The sequence below is a fragment of the Cydia pomonella genome, chromosome 11 (assembly GCF_033807575.1).
Source record: "Cydia pomonella isolate Wapato2018A chromosome 11, ilCydPomo1, whole genome shotgun sequence".
NCBI lineage: Eukaryota > Metazoa > Arthropoda > Insecta > Lepidoptera > Tortricidae > Cydia > Cydia pomonella.
The window spans coordinates 453,963-474,028 of NC_084713.1; the positions used below are offsets into that span (position 1 = coordinate 453,963).

Consider the following 20,066-nt stretch of genomic DNA (forward strand, 5'->3'; position numbering starts at 1 on the left):
AATATGTAGAACGCAAGATTACAAGAAAAGATAATGATAAGATAACACTTTAGTTACGGCCCGATAACTCTTTTGTAGTACCTTTAGTCATGAAACTGTTGTTTATTGTGTGGAAATAATGGACAGTGGACAAATTTCGACCCCGAGGAGACCGGATAGGCGCGAAAATGTAGCTGAGGACCTTAACTTGGATCGGGTGGTGGCTTCGCAGCCGGAAATCGGTCCTACTCCTCCTGATGGAGGATACGGGTGGTTAATAGTGTTCTCTGCCGTCATCTATCACATCACGGTGCCCGGGGTGTTGACGCTCTACGGCTTGATTATACTTAACGCCATGGGGGACTTGAACCACCAGCAAGACGAACTGATGAGGATATGGGACATGGATATAGCTTTAGTGCCCGTGATAATGATAGTGATGAGATTGCTCCTGGAATCCTGGTGTCGTGCTGTGGTGAAGACGTTTAACATGCCGAGATTCACCGCTCTCTCTGGCCTGTGCTTGACTGTAGCTGGGATACTGTTGTCGAGTTACTCGACGGACGCGAACAGTAACGACCATATAATAAACATATTCTCCGGCATGTTTGCAGGTATATTATACGTATTGTTGTTAATTGGTCCATTGACTTTAGAACTATTCAGCATGCCGTTGTAAGGTTTTATGGCTGTCGATGAATGGAACAATATGCTTCACTGCTTTGTTTACTTATCTGTACAGGTGTGGCGAGCAATACATGTTATTGATCAATTGGCGGTGATCATACTTAGGTACCCATCTGTGGTTAGACAAAAGGAAACTTAGAGCATAGCCGAAATATTTCTCATTTCGTCACTATAAGTTTTTTTTTTACAACAAGCATACGGCCCACCTGATGGTAAGCAGTCACCGTAGCCTATGGACGCCTGAACTCCAGAGGTGTTATATGGGCGTACCCTTTAAAAAGGGTATAGGTATCAGGTATTATGTATCCCTTTATTTTTCCCTGTTTTAAAAAATTAAGGTCTAGTAGGTAATTCAACTGTTTTATATTATTTTTATTTTTCGAAGAAACAAGATGTAAGTATATAAAAAAGGTGAGTAATTATGAAAACACGTAGGTAGGTAAATAGGTAGGAAAGTAGGTACTTAAAGTAGCTGCTTGCAATTAAAATGGCCTCGACAAACGTCACCGATAATTGCATGCCATTTGCTCATTCGTTGCTCCAATATAGCCGGCAATTACATAAATCGTATGCCATTTGTTTTGTTTTTTGCAAACGTCTGTAAAAACCTGTCACCGTGTTTCACAAACAAATCAAATGCATATTAGATATTAAATATCAAACTACAGTGTTACAGTGTATACTTTACTACCTACTAACTAGGTATAAGGTACAAGCCAAATGTTAAAGCCTAAATTCGTTATATTATCTCTACATCTCTCTAAATACGGATGCTAGAGCGCAGAATAAATAATAGTATTATCACCTCAGATCATATTATCACTAAATTTTAGTATGGAATAAATGTAGAACATTACTAGCCCATTCAGTCTTCAATCGTAAATTAAATAAATCTCTACTTTACAGGCGCGGGCTGTGCGCTGACCGGCCAGCAGATCGAAGTCATCATCACCCACTACTTCCGCGACCGTCTCACCACGGCCCAGCGCATCGTGCGCATGGCTCCCTCCGTCGGGAACTGCCTCGTCCCCATCCTCGTCGGCCGTCTCTGCACCACTTATAACGATGGCTATGTCGTCGTCATGATATACGGTGCAATACTCATGCAGAACTGCTTCTTTCTCGCCTCTTTCACTCGTCCTGTTTACATCGAGAGAGTCATCAGAAACACTTACAACATGCTCCGCGACGCCGTTGAAGACGATGATGAAGTTATATTTTCGAATCAGAGACAAGAAGACCCGGAGAGAAATGTCCAACCACAATCAAGCACTCAGCAAGATGACGATGCTACTGATGTTGTAGTATTCAAATCTAAGAAAAACGCAAAGGAAATTGTCGATCCAGCCATTCAATATAGAGAAAAGACGGCAACCGTATCCAATCAGCAGAACCAGCCAAGATTCTCGACGGATTTCAGCGAGATTCTGGCAACGTCTACAAACCGGTTTTCTTCTGATTTCGGAAGTCTGGATGTTACGAGCTATGGGAGGGTTAGCGGGTATCGGGAGTTGGAGAGTATTGACAGGAGCCAGCCGCAGCCGTTGTATCGAGAGACGACGGAAGCGCCGGGCCAGGTAGTGTGTTGTTATCATATCACTTGTAATATGCTACTTTTGAACTACGAACTATGACACCTTTTCACAAAACTTAACTGTGACCAACGCCGCTGCAAAGTTGTACTACATATGTGGCTGGGTGCTGTACGTAAAGCTTAATTTTTTACGAATTAAGAACCAATTAAATTGACCATATTAGTCACTCGTTTGCTGGTCACATTCAGTCTTCACCAACGATCTATTAACTTCTTTAAGTTGCTTCAATGTTTTAAGGGTACATGGGTGAGATATTTGAAAACTTTTTAGCTCCGTTCTCTAACCCTGTTCATTCCGTGAACAATGTATTTTGCAGCTGAAAGCAAAAGCTTACAAAACTTTACCCACAGAATACCTAAATGTTAGAATTTTCGTCGCCAGAGCGTGGTGTTCGGCGCCGAGATCTCGCCCGGCTCGGCGCGCCGCACCGCCTCGCTCCGCAAGAACTTCATCACCATCGTCAACATGCTGCTGGACCTCAACTTCTACCTCTACGCTCTTCTGCACCTCACCACCACCACGTCCATCTTCGTGCTGGGTGTGTGGTTCGCGCCGATGGTTAAGGCCAAGAATGCGGGCATGAATATTTGGGGGGCAAGTATTTTTCTTCATTATTATCGTAGCAGCTAGTAAAACACATTTCCATATTCGCCTCTTAGATGGTTGACAGTCCTCAACATGGGTTTCCCGCGCAGTCGCCCGCGGTATCTCCGGGCCGATGTGATCTTAAAGAGAAGAGCGTACCTACTCCCATCTTAAAGGCCGGCAATGCACTTGCAACCACTCTGATTTTTTAGGTATTCAGGAAATTCGTCTGCTCTTTTGTCTCCATTATAACTTAACCACTTGCTATATATCTGGTCAGGTGTCAACGCTGATGGCAGCAGCGCACGGTGCAGCCCTCTGCTTCATCATGCTGTGCGTGGTGCTGCCTAAAGCCATCCACGAGAAAGCGCGTCTCTGCACGCTCTTCTGCATCGCTGGTGCAATGGGGTTCTATGGTGAGTCACGCTCTTCCTATGTAAAAATTACTGGATTCTCTTCTCTAAGCGCAATTTTTAGCGAGGAACCCTTTATGTCTGCATGACAATCTATCGGCAGGTAGTCGTGCGAATTGCGTGCGTCTAATCAGTCTTTTATGTTCTTTCTCATCGTCAATGACACTAGCACCACGCTACTGCCAAGCTGTCCTCGTATGCTATTTCCCTGGAATCAATTGGGCCATACAATTTCCAGTATGAAAAAAAAAGTACGGCCACAGGCTCTTTGATCAGACGCCTTCTACTTCTAAGCCTACGCCAATATTTTATTCTAAAGTAGGCGCAGTTGCCCATAGACCCCTTTACTACAAATTGACGTTAACTTTAGCGTAACACTCGCCTCCAGTCATAGCACATACCCCAATAAACTTAAGCGTTACTTATCTCTCCTTTTCAGGCATCACCCTCTCCGCCAACAAAAGCCTGCTCCTCATCTGGTGCATGTTCGCCAGCTTCTCCACCGCAGCCACCAGCATCATCCAGCAGCCTTTCTACAACAGCACCCTTAACGAGTTCGACACCACCGCGACCACAACGGCCGCTAATGTCATCGTCGCTATATTTCTGCTAGCCTGGTCATTAAGTAGAAATTATGCTTATGCGGCATGTTTTGAAACTGCTGCGGTATTGCAAGTGGTCACTGCAGGAGTCTTTTTAGCTTCGTCTTTTAGAAGAAGGCGGTGATTGTAATTATTTGGCCTTTTACTTTAAGATTTTAACTACAACTGAAGAGTTTTTCACGCTGGCGATTACAGCAGCGACTCCTACGATTCATTGCTTGTAGAAGTTGCTAAAAGATCCCAGTTTGAAGCGTTTTACAGACACCTCAATGTATCACAACAACCGACTGAGTCAGACCGACAATATAACTGCACTATAGTTAGAATGAAATAGTGCAGTGCAGTAATACAGAGTTCGACACCATCGCGACCGCAACGACCGCTAATGTCATCGTCGCTATATTTATTTCTATTAGAGTGATCGTTGAGCAGGAATTACGCTTATGTCGCGTATTTTGAGGCTTGCGGTTTTCAGGCGCGGATACAAGGGGGGGGCCATAGGGGCAATGCCCCCCCCCCCCTAAAACCCTGGCTCTCACATTACTAAATTGAGTAACATTTTTTTTTACCTTATTTTCTGTGCAAAAATATATGATTTTCTCAAAATGGCCCCCCCCTAAGCCAAATCTTGTATCCGCGCCTGGCGGTTTTGCAATTTATTAGCTACTGCAGAGGACTGTTTAGCTTCGTCTTTTAGAAGATTTGTTTTGGAATCTTATTTTAACACATTCACTGCCAGACAAATAACGGCGCACTACCCCAGAAACCGGGGGTCTATAGCTGCGTACAAAACAACCCGCCCAGCGGGTTGTCAGGCATCTGAACAAAGATCACGAGCGCCCACCAGGTGGGTTCCCTGCAGTGAATGTGTTAACCCTTTATAGGGATAAATCAGAAATTGTAAGATAAAAATTACCACCATATAACATTATTTTAATTTCATTTTTATGCAGTATTTTTAGGACTATAAAAAGGTAGTAAAACTTGACGCTAGATTAGACAGACGCCAATTTTTTTCTGTTCATATTGACAATTTAAATCACCTGTCTAGGCGGGCCTTAAAAATAAGTGAATTCAATCCTTCTAAAAAACCTGAAGGACTTTTAACAGCCTGCACCGCAGACTGCAATTTTAAAATACTATAGGTTTAAGAACGATTTATATTTTGTTGTTAAAAATGTCTTTGGTTTTAGGTTAATTGTTAGTTTTAAGAATCATTTAAATGATTCATTGTTAAATTAAATTGAACAAGTTACCATATACTTGTGTAGGTACAAACTTATTTTGCTAAGGATCAACTTTTGATGTGGACTCAAAAAACACGTAATTTGTATTCACGTCTTTTATTAGTTCATAAGAGATCAAATCGTGGTTATAACATAACAGATGTTGATAAATAAAATATTTTATATTTTACGTGTCTACTGAATTCATTTGACATACATTTGTATTTTTTCCTGTAATTTAAAATAGGAATTAATCTATATTAAGCATTACAACGCTTATTTTTTATAATAAAATACATTGTAGAAATATACCGTGTGCTCCAAATAAAAAAAACAACCTTGTCCGCTATTGCTTAAGGTCGAAAATGGTTTGTTATATACAAACGTTAATAAATGTGACAGTAAAATATCATTATTATTGAATATTGACGTGTATATACTTATATCAGTTTTCTTTCAGATATAAAAATCGAGACAGTTACATAAATGAGTTAACTATTACAACAAAAAAAATCTTTAACTATAAAGTGTAGTTGAAATGCATTACGTACAAACGTAGGTACAGTCAGCAATACTATTCGCTTAGCACCTTTGCATACAAACTTCTAAGCAGGGGGGGGGGGGGGGTCACTTTCTCTGTAGCTGACTGTGCATAATATTTCTGTCACATTACGAAATCATACTTTTAATTAAATGAATAGCCTTTAATATTCACAGAACTAGCACATTTCACAAATCATAAGATTTTTTTAACAAGCAGGTACCAATACCAATACCTGCAATTTTAATAAATAGTTGGCGATTATGATAAACATTAATAATTATCTATAATAACAATTTATGATAGTCTTTCCCCAAACTATAATTTGGTGTAACATATGAAACAAGCTCGATATACACATAAAGTTGAGTCCAACGCCCAGCAGTGGGCACTACACACTATTTTGTGACGTTTTTAAGCAAAAGGTACCATAATATTGGATTGCCTACAAGGACAATTTTTAATTGCAAGCTTATTATAGCAGTAATTAACTTATGATACAGTAGTGAACAATAAGTTATCTTTTGCTTAAAAACGTGTTTGTTTATGTCGAGCCAAATTTAACTTACAGCAGTTAGTATGTACGGCGCCCCTACATTAGGAGTGCAATCGATAAGTTTTCAATACAAACTGTACATGCAAGCAAGGTGTGAGATGTAAAGCTCGTGCTATAAAGAACCCTATTTTAACACTAACGTACAAAACAGCCGTGGAATGATAATTATATAGGCGTTATAATCTAGCATTATAAAAAAACTCTTGGCGTTCTTACGAAACTTCACAATTTACATGTGTGTTGATACGTTAGTAATACACCTACAATAATATTGTATCAGAATACTTTGGCATAAAATATCTGACGTTGTCTAACAGCTCTAAAAAAAGAGATAGGTATAAGATTATATTTTAGTCAGAGCGTCTAATCATTCCAGGCAACGGAAATATACTTTTTCTTCTCGTCGACTGTCAGTAATGGTTGAATTAAAATTTCATATACCAAACTTTAATTAGTTATTTTTCATGTACGTCCTCCCACTCAACTATAAGATTCATTTCGATATGCTGTAGTCAACTATAAAAAAAAATTACCAATCACGTGCCACCGCGCTCTCATAGCAAAGACTAAACGGGCGCGGGGCAGGAGTCACGCGTTTATGTCTACATTTTTGTCTACTGAAATAATTACCATTAATTTAATTAATTAATATAAAAAAAGTATTATTTTAGATGACTAGAGTATTGTATACAATATTGATGTATTAGAGAGCTTTTCAGTCGAGTACCGTGCTTAGCAACGAAGCTTGCCGAGTTGCCTAAGTAAGGTAAGAGATTGAAAAACTTTATTATATCACAATTGTATAAAATACTATTGTTTGCAACTTGTGACTGCTATGACACTTACGATTTTTTTTCAACTTGTAAGCTTGTAAAGTTTCCTAAGAACCCTGATAGTACTAACAGCATCACTTAACTCATCAGTGGACCTTCTGCCGGCGGAATGAAATTTACCCAAATTCAAAACCTAACTTAACAAGTCCATCATTTCATTATCACTTTTCTTTACATTTCCATTCTCACTAGCTGTGGGCAGAAGCGACTCAAACGCCGACCAATCTTGTTTCATTTTCGTCTGGTTATTCTGATTATTCGCCCACTTGTTGTCAAAGTTCCCACTAGGGGCACTAGGCGGCCAATTTTGCCCACTAAATGGCTGATTTTGATTTTGTAACTGGTAATTTGGCTGTATATTATACTGTGGGGACTGCAATCTAGGATTGAAGCTTGACTGTTGGTTAAATTGCGAGCTTGGAGACTGAATTTGGTTAAACTGTTGGTATTGTGGAGTCGTTCCTGAAGATTGCAGTATGGGGTTATAGTTTGGGGTATTTTGAGGGGGTTTGTGTGAGAGTTGGTTGAGATTTGACTGTAAAAGGGAGGAAGTTAGGTCTACGGGGCGTGAGGGGGGTGGTTTGGAAATAGGGATGGGGGTGGGGAGGGGTTGGTGGTTCATTTTCTGGGCCACCTTTTGTTGCTGCGCGATTCTGAAAAGAAAATATCACCGGTGAGTGTTCACGTTGCTGCTAAATAGGCGCACAGCCCGGCTGATAGTAAGTGGTCAACGTAGCCCATAAATGCTTATAACTTCAAGAATGACACATGCGTTATACCAACCATTTAAAATTGCTGGAATTTAAAGCTTAAAGTGTTATTACCTCTTGAAACCTATAATGAATTGAGGTCAAAACATACTGAAACCATAGGTGATATGATGTCTGATGTCAGTGATGTCATTCTGTAATAGGAAAGTTTCGTGGAAAGATTATACTTCGAGTGGATCCCACTTATGTATCCGGTTTGTATGTATTATTTGTTGATTGGATGAGTCACATTGATAACAAAAGATATACCTACCTAGATAGGATTTCAACTATTATTTAAAAAGTGTCATATCGGAGACCTTTATACATAAAAAAATTACAACAGTTTATTCACTGTTATCATTGTCAATATCAAAAGCTGGTAAACCTGTCAAACGCTGGACTGATGACATAGTAGAGGTTGCAGGAAAAGACTGGATGTACAATGCCAAATACAGATATTTATGGAAGAAATGGTGGAGCCCTTTACCCAAACGGGATCCATACCTCAAGAAATACGAAACACCACTGACATAAAACATTTTAAGAGGCCGTTATCGATTTTAATCGCAAAAATGTCAATTTGATAGATTTAGTTGATGAAATTGTACACCTTTTGTTAACTATTAGAAATAACAAGTACTGGTTTTTATGAGCACGTCTATAGTTATCTTTTATTTTAATAAATCATTTTTTTTAAAACAGACTCATATAATTAGTAATGATTTTTTTTCTGATGGACGTTTAGGTAAACACGCGTAAATCACTGTATTTAAAGCTCTTATTTGTAATTTTCGTAAAGTTTGGACTGCTTAAAATTGTTATTTTGTATTACACATATCCTGTACTTCAACTTTAGTTAACTACATTTTTGTTATTATAAATTTAAAGTAGTGTAAATGAAAATTAGACGAAAACAATTTTTTCCAGAAATTACTTCAAAACAAATGACAATTTCTCTGAAAATCGTAATTTCAACGTAATTTTGATACAAAAACAATGTACAATATTTGCTGAAACTGTTCTTATACATCATTTTGTATAATTTACCACCATAATTTTTGATGAATTTTTAAAATCTGTCCCTTCTCGTCACATGTAACCGGCAAGCTTGTGACCTCATTATTTCTCTCTCCTCGTGTCGATGGTTTCGGACTTTCAAACTGTGCGGGACCAAAAGGTAGCGACATTTATCGCCCTGTCCGTCGCATCACGGAGGTCCTGCTCAGAGCAGGCATGCGGGCACGCTGGGCAGGACAGCATGTGTTTCATTGTTTGGGGAGTCGTCCCACATGGGCATTGGGTGTCTGAGCCGCCTAGGGCGCCCCACTTCAGCATGTTCTCCTTGCTGCGACCGACCTGGGAACGCAATCTGTTTAAGGCTTTCCAGGTCGGCCACGGCTGCTTATGCCCAGCCGGAAGCGTTTCAGCGGGGCGGACGTAGTCGTCAGGAGGGGCGCGGGTACTCTCCCATTGGGCAAGACGGTTCTGGGACGGCGGGATCTGGATAGCTGCAGTACACCGCATAAAGCTCCTACGGCTCTTTAGGCGAGACGGTGGTAGCTTGTGACCGTGGAGAGGATGCCTTGGGTCTTGTTCCTGCTTCAATTTTTCAACACTACACGCCACTTCTCTGCGGGTTTCCGGGGGTGCAATTCCTGCCAGGGGGTATAGCTTATTAAGCGGCGTTGGTTTAAGACATCCGGTGATTATGCGGCAGGTGTCGTTTAGTGCCGAGGTAACTTGTCCTGCGTGGGTAGACCGGTGCCACACCGGGCACGCGTATTCGCCAGCTGAATAGCAAAGTGCCAGACCAGTAGTGCGGAGGGTGTGCCTGAACCTCATTATTAAAAGGCAAGATGAGAAGACATGCTCATAGAAACCAGTACTTGTTATTTGTAATAGTTAACAAAAGGTGTACAATTTCATCATCTAAATCTATCAATTTGACATTTTTGCGACTAAAATCGATAACGGCCTCTTAAAATGTTTTATGCTAGTGTTGTTTCGCCTTTCTTGAGGTATGGATCCCGTGGATTTTCGTATTTGTCGTATTTAAATATCTGTGTAATTGTGTTCCTCGGGTTTCTTTTTCTATGTACAATAAAGCATGAACTATATTTCTGTCCGTCATTCTAGTTTTATCTTCCTGAGACCAAGCCATATGAATGAAACATTTAAAATTTGCTAATGAAGTTTTAACCTGTAGTGAGTTGATTTTGTTTTGTTTGAAAACTGAAGGAAACAAAGAGATGCAACTCTGTTTCAATAGAATATGAGTTAAATGACGTCGACCTGAATAGGTTCACAGGTAGGACCTTGGGCCACAGGAGGGTAATCCCTGTTCGTCGTCACTTACCTCTGTTTATCTTCGAGTGTCAGCGAGGCTCCCGCGGCGGCGAGGGCGGCGGGGCCGGCGGCCGCGGGGGGCGCGGGGGGCCCCGCGGGCAGCCCGAGCCCCGCGGGCAGCCCGGGCCCCGCGGGCAGCCCGAGCCCCGCGAACAGCTGCTCCACGTCTGTCGGCGCCGCGCCCGCCTGGAGGCCGTCCGCTGCACTGCTAGAGTTCACTAGCGCCTCCATCCCTCTAACACCGAACAATTATGCATTACGATTCCTATAAAGTATGCCACAAAACTAAATTTTTACCCCAGGACTTGTGCACCAATCACACGAGGTTTTTTCGGCTACTTTTTATTAGTGTTCGACCGAAACATGTTTTTGCCGAAACCGAAGGTTCGGTTTTGGTTCTAGTTTCGGCCGAAACCGAAACCCTTGAAAATGTAAAATACCTATAAATCGCAAAGGTGATACAAAATAAAACAAGTTTAGTAAAAAAAAACTTAAAGTAAAATGTACCTACTTATAAGTTTTAATTTTTAAAGGTAACCAAGCTCCAATAAGGCCTGTTCAATTTACTGAGGGGACTCGTACATCTCTTTTAATCTGCTAATTTAAAAACAATTGACGTACAGCTCGCAACAAGCTCGTATTCATCAATTCCCACATATTTGTTCCCCAACAGTCAAATATTTACCCCAATGCTTCGAATTAAAGTAGAGTTAGCTGTGCAATCATAGTGTACAGGCAAGTATTCACTGCTACGCTCTAAGTCAAACGCAAATAAAAAAAAATGGAGAGCATTATAGAATTGTTTTTTTTTTTTTATAAAATCACAGCCCAGACGTTAGTTAAAGTCTATAGATATCTTATCGATTCGCAAAGTTTCAGAAAGCAAATGTTACGCAGGGACAGTTTAAAATATTAGAAAAATATACAATACAGGGACATATAAAAAGCATAAAAATGGCCAAAAAAAATAACAAAACAGCAATCGCGGCTACCTGTACAAGATTTTACTATTAGTAGATTGTTAACTCATTTCCATCAAGGTAGTTTGGCGCCCGAATAGTCCGAGACTGAAATGAAGCTTCTCACCTGAGTTAAACACTCTACTTTTCAATTAAAATACGAGGAAAGTAAAGTGCAAATGTAAAAAAAACATGACTTACTTAGTAAACTTTTATAGTATTTCTACGTACCCTGTTCAATTAAAAATTTAGGCAAAAATGTTTATGGAATGAGGAGTTATTTATTTTAATGGAAATTGTATAACAAATCCATTTAAAACAAAACTTAAATTACTTATTCCAAAAAAAAACGTAGTTTGAAATTAAAATGCTCTAATGATACAGAAAGTGATACGTTTCTGCACACTTCATAGAACAACAATGACCCTCTTTCAGAGCATGAGAAATGAAAAATATTAATCTTCGTGCATTTTAATGCATAACAAAATGTACGAAAAATATGTGTGAAGTAATTTAACAAGGACCCAACATTACACTGCTGTCGAAAGAGATTTATAATAAAAACAGATGAATTCGGGAAGAAAGTTTTTGCCTGACAGCCAGTTTATTCCAGTGGCCTAAAAAGTGCGTTCTATTTTGCAAAAGGAACTTATTGGTAGGGGATTTACAGAAAATAATAAAACGAAAAACGATTGATAGTAACTATCCATCAGAAACATACTATCCCTGCTTTGTTTTGGCCTTGATTGGCCTTGCTGCCTGATTTGGCAAGTGCCTCACTATGCTGGTCAGACAGTGGAGCTAATGAATTCAAAGGAGTGGTAAGTAGGTATAGTAAACACCCCTATATTGGAACAGGCACCAGTAATGGGATGGTATAGACAAATCCTGTGAAACAAGTATTTATCATCAGTTTTTAATCGCTGGCAACATTTTATTATAAATAAGAACCAAAGAGCTGCTTAAGTTTAATTTTTAATTGATATTTGTTAGTTTGAAAATTAAGCGCGCCGTACCTACATCCAGTGACTGGAGAAAAAAAAAACATAGTTTTAATTGGTTAATAATATTGAAACCAATTGCAGTAGCTTTCCTTAAATACATAGAAAAAATAAAGGACGAGTTGGACATTCAACTTTTCAAGCATAAAGCGGTAGAAATTTTACAGATGTCGGGGAAATATCAAAAATACTCCAAATTTTCTCTTAAATGTCCCATGATTGGTGCCGTTAACATACTGGGGTATTGCAAAGGTGAACTTAAGTAATGTTAGGCGAGAAGCTAAAACATACGAATAATTTAAACGAATGTGATTATCAGATTCTCGAAATGCGTCAAAAATGTATATGCAGGCATTTATGCCGCATTCGAGTATATTTCGAAAATTTTACCAATTTATTTACATTCTATTCACTCTTCAATATCGTTGGGTTCCATTTTATTAAATACAGTTATGACAATAAAACGTGTCTAGACCAACTAATTGATTTATATATACATTTTGAGTTCCGCTTAGAAAATTGAACAGTCTTTACAATAAAAAAATAGATACGAAAGTCAAAGATCATAAGTTTCAGTGGAACCGAAAGGTTCGGCAGTTTTTGCAACGAAACCGAACCTTCGGCCAAAACACCATTTTTATGCCGAAACCTGCCGAAACCGAAACCAAAGCTTCGGTCGGACACTACTTTTTATAGTAAATCTTGTTTATTTTTCTATTTTCGTCATGAATGTGATGGTATAAATATATTTTTTTAATTTGACTCCCTATATTGAAAATGCGAAGTAAAGATTAATGTTGAAAGAAACTGAGAAATTTTTTCTACTCATGTAGTAGATATTTTCTCTTAGTTTCGTTCACTGTAAAATAAAACGTGAAGTCTCCTTATACGGTCAAAGTGCTTAAGGTCAGTTCGTTCTCGAAGCAGAACTTACTTGGACTCATTCTGTATTGAGTTGAGTTGCTCCAGCTTCGCCCGATGCTCCGCCTCCACTTTCCCGATCATCTGCTTCACCAGCGACATGAGCGCGTTGAACTGGCTCAAGGTCAGTCCGTTCTCGACGCAGAGCGGCATCAGGAACGGCAGCACCTTGGTCGCCATTACTTCTTTGGTGATACCGAGCTTCTGGTGGCTGAGTGCTAGCTTGTATATACCTGGAAACGTAAATGTTAGTGTTACAAAATTTAGTAGGTTTCGTATTCGTAACTTCTATTTTGCATTATATGCGAAAAGACAAACTTACACATTATTCCATTTTTATAATTTATTTAAATCAACTTTTTAAAATTTGAATTTTGATTTCCAGGCTTTGGGTCTGTGACAAACTTTGAAAATGTTTCATTTAATAAATTAACTTCTAATTGAAATAAACTTTCCTGTTCTTACAACGCGAGACGTTATGCGTTGCGTGAACGTTTATTTTCTTTTAGCGCTTAGAAATCGAAATTCGTGTTGTTCTATCGAAATTGAATTCCTCAAATTATAGTTCATAATCGAATTTAGGGGCAATAAATATGTAGTAGAAGTTTAACTATGACAAACACATCAGTATCAACAGTATCAATCCGTCATCATATCAGTATCAAAATCGTTTTACTTTCCAACGCCATCTAGCGACAAGTATACTAATAGCCCTAATGTAATCTCACCTAAAATCCCCATCAACACAGCTGGCTCCCTCGAGGGTATCTGCGGCAGGAAGGGAATGATCTCGTCCAGCACCAGCCACTTGTCCAGGTGCTCCAACAGCTTCCCGATGCAGAGCAAACAGTTGACCCTCACTGCGAGATAACTGGTGCCGAGGCAGAGCTTCTTGATGCGGGGGAGGAGCGCGTTCTTCATTGCTGAAACAAACAATAAAAACATATTATTATAATTCAATAAGCAGACAGGCAGTTATATATAACAACTGATAGATTTATTTATTTCATAATATTAAATTACAATATAAATTATTTTAAGCTATGTTAAAATTAGAAAGAGCTCGGAGATCCGTGTTGAAGGTAGACCATATAGATATCCAACGAATCTTATTATACAGTATCTAGTTAATAAGTCTGACTGACTTCTGTAACACAGGTTTTTACCTACCTCAGAGGTCAGGGACTTCAACACCTAAATGTACTTGCCTTTAATGATAATAAAATTAATTTTACTTTTATTTTAGCTATCTTTGTATCCTGCATATTGCCTGTACCCAGCGATCTTCAGATTCTTTAGTAGTACAGTCAGCGTCAAATAATTTGTAGCAGTCAAAGTGGCCAAATAGTTCGGTACACCATACTAAATATATGGTGTACCGAACTATTTGGCCACTTTGGTTGCTACAAAGTATTTGACGCTGACTGTACATACATACGCATTTCTATTTTTACCGCCTATAACACACATACACGAGCAAAGCCGTGCCCTTGTCGCCATGTCAAGTAAGAGACAAATATGTATTTGATTATCTGCTAGTCTCTAGTTTTTTTTTTTTCAACTGATATGAATTTTGGTGGTTTTAGGCTGAGGTCTTAGACACTATTTGTGGGACTGTGGCTTTGCAATCAAATACTTAGTTAAAATGAATTCTATTAAAAAAATTTGGACATGTAAACTTCAGTTCATGTTAAGATGAAGGATCATTTGTTAATCTAATTCTATTGAAATGTAAGTTTTTGGAAAAATTATATCAGTTGAAAACAGGTTGTCTAGCTGCCTTCAAGATTTAATAAATATGAAACATTTTACATACCTGGGTAATCAATTAGTGATGCAAATGTTGGTAGCACTGACAAACATAACTCTTGTATTTGCTGAGCGTCAGATTCCAACGCTCTGTACAACATAGGCAATATATCAGTCTTCACCTCCTCACCAGGCGTCAGTTTTAGTAATAACTCCATCTTCTGCATGAATATTAGCAGTATCTGTATCGGATCTTGTATCAACATGACTGGTTTTAAAACAGGTAGGATATATTTTATGAATTCCTCTTTAGTGGAATTCTCAGCGATTAGCAAGACGTTCGGTAGCACAAATGGCACCATCGGAGCATTTACAAACTCTTTAGTGAGGCATGGGAGGATCCGGTAGATACAGATACGGTGCGGCATCTTCTGAATGATTTGAGGAAGGCCTTTGTAGAATTGGGACTTCTGCAGGTTGTCCCATTGGAATAAGGAGTCCAGATAGTTCAAGGTTTTTACTCCTACATCTTCAAAATATGGTATCTGAAATATAAAAAAAAAAACATAAATTTATTCTGCAAGTAAGCCTCAAGGGCTCTTTCACAAGTCAATACAACATTTACAGTGACATCTTAAAGTGACATGAGACATGAAAAACATAGCAACATTACATATTTAAATTAAATATGTTTGATTCATTAAGATGAAATAGGTCCTTCTCATTCTCATTAGAAATAGGTACAGTACAGACTTTAATTGTTGAGCCAGGGTTTACTTTACATTGGACATCATACAGTTAGTATTACTACCAAATTAACTTGAACCCTAAATAGCTCAACAATTAGTCCGTGACTGTACAATTTAATTGCACAATAATTTAGTCTTCATTGATTGTTTATTTAGCTTTTAAATAAAAAACACATTAATTCATAGGCGTCAAAATGAGTCTTATCAGCAGAAAATAACTGTTGAATTAATCTTTCTTTTTATTACAAGCTTTTATTTAACATGTCCTGTTAGCATGTATGTAATGTTTGTGTGGGTCAAATCTTAGAAGCTATATATGACCCACTTCCCAGTTTCTGATTGAGCTGAAATTTACATATCTAAGTAGGGTTCCAATACAATACTATGGTATTATTGAGCTGATCTGATGATGGAGCCAGGAGGTGGCCATGGGAACTCTGTGATAAAATAATGCAACCATATGGTGTTTGAGTTTATTAGAATTGTCTCAATGAGTATAAATTGCCTGTTGAAATAAAGATACAGGCAACTTTAAGCTTGTAGTAAAATAAAAAAACATACATTTCACAAAAAAAAACTGAAATTTAGTACACTTCAATGTCCCATAGCTGCTGAATCTTCAATAAAAAAGAAAACAAAATTAACTTATTACTGCACAAAGCAAGTAGAATGGTTCTCACCTTCAAGAACTGATGAGGATCAGGCCTCAACTCAGGAGTGACATTAAGCATGAGCTTGACATACTCTCTGAGCCCATCGGCCACACAGGACAACCGGGATGGAGATAGGTTCCTCAACTCATTGGCAAACCTCTTAAACTTCCCATAGTCACTCCCAATGTTGCCAAGAGTCTGGTGATTTGGACTGTGTGTGGCGTAGATCACCATGCCTAGAGAATAGATGTCACTAGCAGGGGAATGTGAGGCTGAGAGAATATACTCTGGAGCGAGGTAGTCTAGGGATGGCTGTGTTAATGCATGCATGGCTTGGCAGTACTCATTAAATGGCCAGTAGGGAGCAGCCCCTGCAGAACTTTGATTTGCAATACAGAAGTCAAATCCAAATATCTTCCACGCTCCTTGCTGATTAACTATTATAGATTCAGGACAGATATTATGATGCAATAACTTTACATCATTATGTAGAAAAGCTAATCCTTCTGCAACTTGCATTAGACCATACTTGATTTCTAGTTCATAAAGTTTGTAGTTGTTTAAATGGTTCGGCGGTGGCTGAGGCATGTTCTCCATGTTACCAAGTATGTTAGCTAAACTTGCAAAGACAGGTTCCGTAGCAAAGGCCAAGCTCTCCCTACTCTCCTCAAGGCTGTGCTGGACTGTCAGGATCTGGGGGTGCCGCAGTTTAGTAAGTTGGACGATACCACGCTTCAAGGTTTCTAGCATTATGTCCCGATCAGCCTTTGTAAACCTGTCAAGTAACTTCTTTTCAAACACAAATATGGAGGCCTCCTGTTTTGTGGATTTCTTGTAACCTTTGTATATTTTCCATAGTAAACCTGCAAATCGGTGTTTCCATCATTAGAATACACAATACGACCATTCTTTAATAATTAAGTAAGTATAGTACGAAGACATTACCAGGCCCAGCGCTGGCGATGAACTGCGTAGCCTCAAACTCTCGTGTTACAGGGTTCCCGGGGAGCACACCGGATAACTGAGACACTGTGTTACTGACCGATGAATAGAACTTATTGAAAACCTCCATATCGTCCCAGTATTAACTTTTTAGGACTGACAAATCCAATAAAATCATTATAAAAAACACGGCCAATCCTACTGATGTAAGTGTCAATGTGACAGCTGTTATTCGTTCAATAAATTGGTCAGATATAATCAAGTACTGAACGAATATCCAAGTTCGTAATGTGGACAACTTTCTCGTTTACTCCAATTAAAGTGTTATTAGAATGACAGAGAAAGATGCCCCCTATTTGCGACTGAAATTCGCGGTAGGCCCTCTGGATCACATTTTATAAAAGAATTTTAACATGTAATTGCCGTCTGCGTCTCATTCTAACGTACGAATTGTTATTGTTAGAAAGTCAGGACACGTGACACACGGACATAAAATAAAACTTACACAACGAAACACTTGGCCAAGGCCTGTCGACTTCCTTAGAAAGATATGACGCTTCATAATTGCGCATGTGTGGTCTGACGCTCTGGAAATAGATACCAGTTATTAATATAAAAATATTTTGCTACAGCAACATTGCTCCTATCTGACTTTGTCTATTCAACTTTGGGAACAAATAAAATCATTTTTATCAAATATTTTGATTTATGTCACACTACCATATGTAAATTATTATTATTTTATATAAATTATTACCTATTTCAGTTTGTCTTTGTCTATGTTCATAAAATCTATGGAGGTCAGAGGCACATATACCCTCCATAAAGCCTTGCACTTGGGTCTGGCCGGTTAGAACATAGACAAAAGTCTGCAATGTCAATGATGTCAAAGTCATTGACGCAAAACTATTTTCATTTTCAAAACTATCAGTTTTCATATAAAATGATTAAATAACGATTTATGTTGTTGAAATAGATTTATTGATTAATGTTTAAAATTAAAAATCCACCGCACAGTATCTCCGCTCAGACTCGGTTAAAGTTTAATCCATTGTACTAAACTAAGAAACAACAATTATTTCAAGGTAAGAAATGTTAAGGTGCAACCTTTATGGTGATTGCGTAGCAAAATACCTAGCCTATAATATTCAAATTTAGAACTGGTGTCAGTTGTCAAAAGAAAAGACGTGTTTACAAACATGAAAATATAATTTAATAATTATATAATAAAATCGACAAAAGTTATTTCGAGTTGTGTGTTATCAATCCACCGTGCAATTCCTCTACTTTAAAAGGTTATACGGCCCAGCCATGGAAATTATTTCGAACAAATATTCGATCGGCAACCTAGAAGGGAAGAATAACTGGACGACGTGGAAATACAAAATATGTATATTACTACGTAGCACCGCAGACGCAACGGATGTTTTGGAGGGCAAACTGAATAAACCAGAACCTCTTCAAAACGGAGCGGGTGACGCAGCAGCGGTTGCAAGGAACAGTGCGGCATTGGCAAGGTACACCAAGGCAAATTGCGCCGCTCTTCTCATTCTAACGACGAATATGACTGATGACACATTGCAGAAGATAATGCGATTTGAGACAGCGTATGAAGTCTGGCAGGAGTTACATCGCTTGTTCGATGGTCAGAGGGAAGACAGGTCGTACCATTTATGCATGGAATTCTTTAACTTTAAACGAAACCCATCCGATGACGTTTCCTCACACATGTCGAAACTGAAGAATATATGGAACAATTTAAATGTTGAGATGACTAAAGCAGATGGCACAGGCCAACTCCCAGATCTGTTACTAATATGCAAGATATTAGAAACTCTTGACGAAAGATTCTTTGCGTTCAAATCCAGTTGGTTACTTCTGAATAAGACCGATAGAACTGTCGAAAACTTGACAACTCAATTGTGCTCCTATGAGAAAGCTCTGGAGAACAAAGAAGGGACTACTAGTCAAGAGACGCTAGTAATCCAACAAACTCAAGAGTCAAAAAAGAAGAAAGATGCGAAGGTCAAGTGCAACTATTGTTCACAAATGGGACATAGAGTAAGGAACTGCAAAAAATGGATAAAGGATGGAAAACCACCAAAGCCAAGCAGCTCAGCACCAGCCTCATCGTCTAAGCAAGTACAAAGCATGACGCTAATGGCAGTCAACGCCTGTTCAAAGGCAGCAGATCAAGATACAGAAAATTGGTATGTTGACAATGGAGCAACGATGCACATAACCATTAGAAGAGACATATTTCAAGAGTTCGAGCCATTTGATTTTGATGACCAATCTGTGAAGACAGCAGACGGAACAATGAATCCTGCAGTAGGGAAAGGCATTGTCTTGGTGGAATCAATCATAGGCAAGAAGAAGGAAACCATACGATTGAAAGATGTCTGGCTTGTACCAACGCTGACGAAAAATCTATTCTCTACTTTGGCAGCTCAAGACAACGTGCGGAATAGTTTATTCACTTCTACCGCGACAAGTTGTCAGCTAGATGTTGATGGAGATACAAAGATTGTAGGCAAGAGAGAACCTAAAGGGGGTTTATATAAACTGCAACTGAAGACAATCACTCCTTCAAAAATATCTAACTCAATTGAAGTGAACGCAATCACAGGCACCAATATGCTGCAAGTTTATCATGAACGCTTTGCTCACCAAGACAAGAGACATGTCAAAGCTCTAGTCAAGAGAGAGTTCGGGATTAACTTACCTGAAGATAATGGTAAGTGCGAGGCATGCATATTCGGTAAGGCTCATAGATTGCCATTTGGGAGAAGAGAAAGAGCAACAACTCCTGGTGAGTTGATACATACGGACGTATGCGGACCATTCGAACATCCCAGTGGACAGAAATTCAGATACTTCGTGCTCTTCAAGGATGACTTCTCTTCATACCGCCTAGTCTACTTCATGCGTCACAAGTCAGAAGTCAAAGACAAATTGAAAATGATGCTCAACGAAA

At 38.9% G+C, this 20,066-nt stretch overlaps 2 protein-coding genes across 2 annotated transcripts; one reads left to right on the top strand and one right to left on the bottom strand.

Annotated features, from left to right (window-relative positions):
- The first annotated feature begins 44 nt into the window (after positions 1 to 44).
- LOC133522574 (uncharacterized) lies at positions 45 to 5,277 on the top strand. The gene is made up of 5 exons (XM_061857920.1): positions 45 to 593; positions 1,573 to 2,243; positions 2,643 to 2,855; positions 3,127 to 3,262; positions 3,699 to 5,277. The coding sequence occupies exons 1-5, from the start codon at positions 119 to 121 to the stop codon at positions 3,983 to 3,985; spliced, it is 1,782 nt and encodes a 593-aa protein (XP_061713904.1). The 5' UTR covers positions 45 to 118; the 3' UTR covers positions 3,986 to 5,277.
- LOC133522573 (SCY1-like protein 2) lies at positions 5,189 to 18,164 on the bottom strand. The gene is made up of 7 exons (XM_061857919.1): positions 17,093 to 18,164; positions 16,175 to 17,010; positions 14,813 to 15,290; positions 13,725 to 13,919; positions 13,010 to 13,229; positions 10,126 to 10,350; positions 5,189 to 7,670 (listed from the first exon to the last, which is right to left on the bottom strand). The coding sequence occupies exons 1-7, from the start codon at positions 17,217 to 17,219 to the stop codon at positions 7,151 to 7,153; spliced, it is 2,601 nt and encodes an 866-aa protein (XP_061713903.1). The 5' UTR covers positions 17,220 to 18,164; the 3' UTR covers positions 5,189 to 7,150.
- Positions 18,165 to 20,066: the final 1,902 nt, after the last annotated feature.

What these genes read in the sequence shown, in the direction of transcription:
- LOC133522573 (XM_061857919.1), bottom strand. Translation starts at nt 17,219, where the DNA reads ATGGAGGTTTTCAATAAGTTCTATTCATCGGTCAGTAACACAGTGTCT. An exon ending in CATCGCCAGCGCTGGGCCTG is followed by an intron (nt 17,011 to 17,092) that starts GTAATGTCTTCG and finishes ACCGATTTGCAG; the next exon opens with GTTTACTATGGAAAATATAC. An exon ending in TCAATACAGAATGAGTCCAA is followed by an intron (nt 10,351 to 13,009) that starts GTAAGTTCTGCT and finishes GTTCGGTGTTAG; the next exon opens with AGGGATGGAGGCGCTAGTGA.
- LOC133522574 (XM_061857920.1), top strand. Translation starts at nt 119, where the DNA reads ATGGACAGTGGACAAATTTCGACCCCGAGGAGACCGGATAGGCGCGAA. An exon ending in CGGGCATGAATATTTGGGGG is followed by an intron (nt 2,856 to 3,126) that starts GCAAGTATTTTT and finishes ATATCTGGTCAG; the next exon opens with GTGTCAACGCTGATGGCAGC. An exon ending in TGGTGCAATGGGGTTCTATG is followed by an intron (nt 3,263 to 3,698) that starts GTGAGTCACGCT and finishes TCTCCTTTTCAG; the next exon opens with GCATCACCCTCTCCGCCAAC.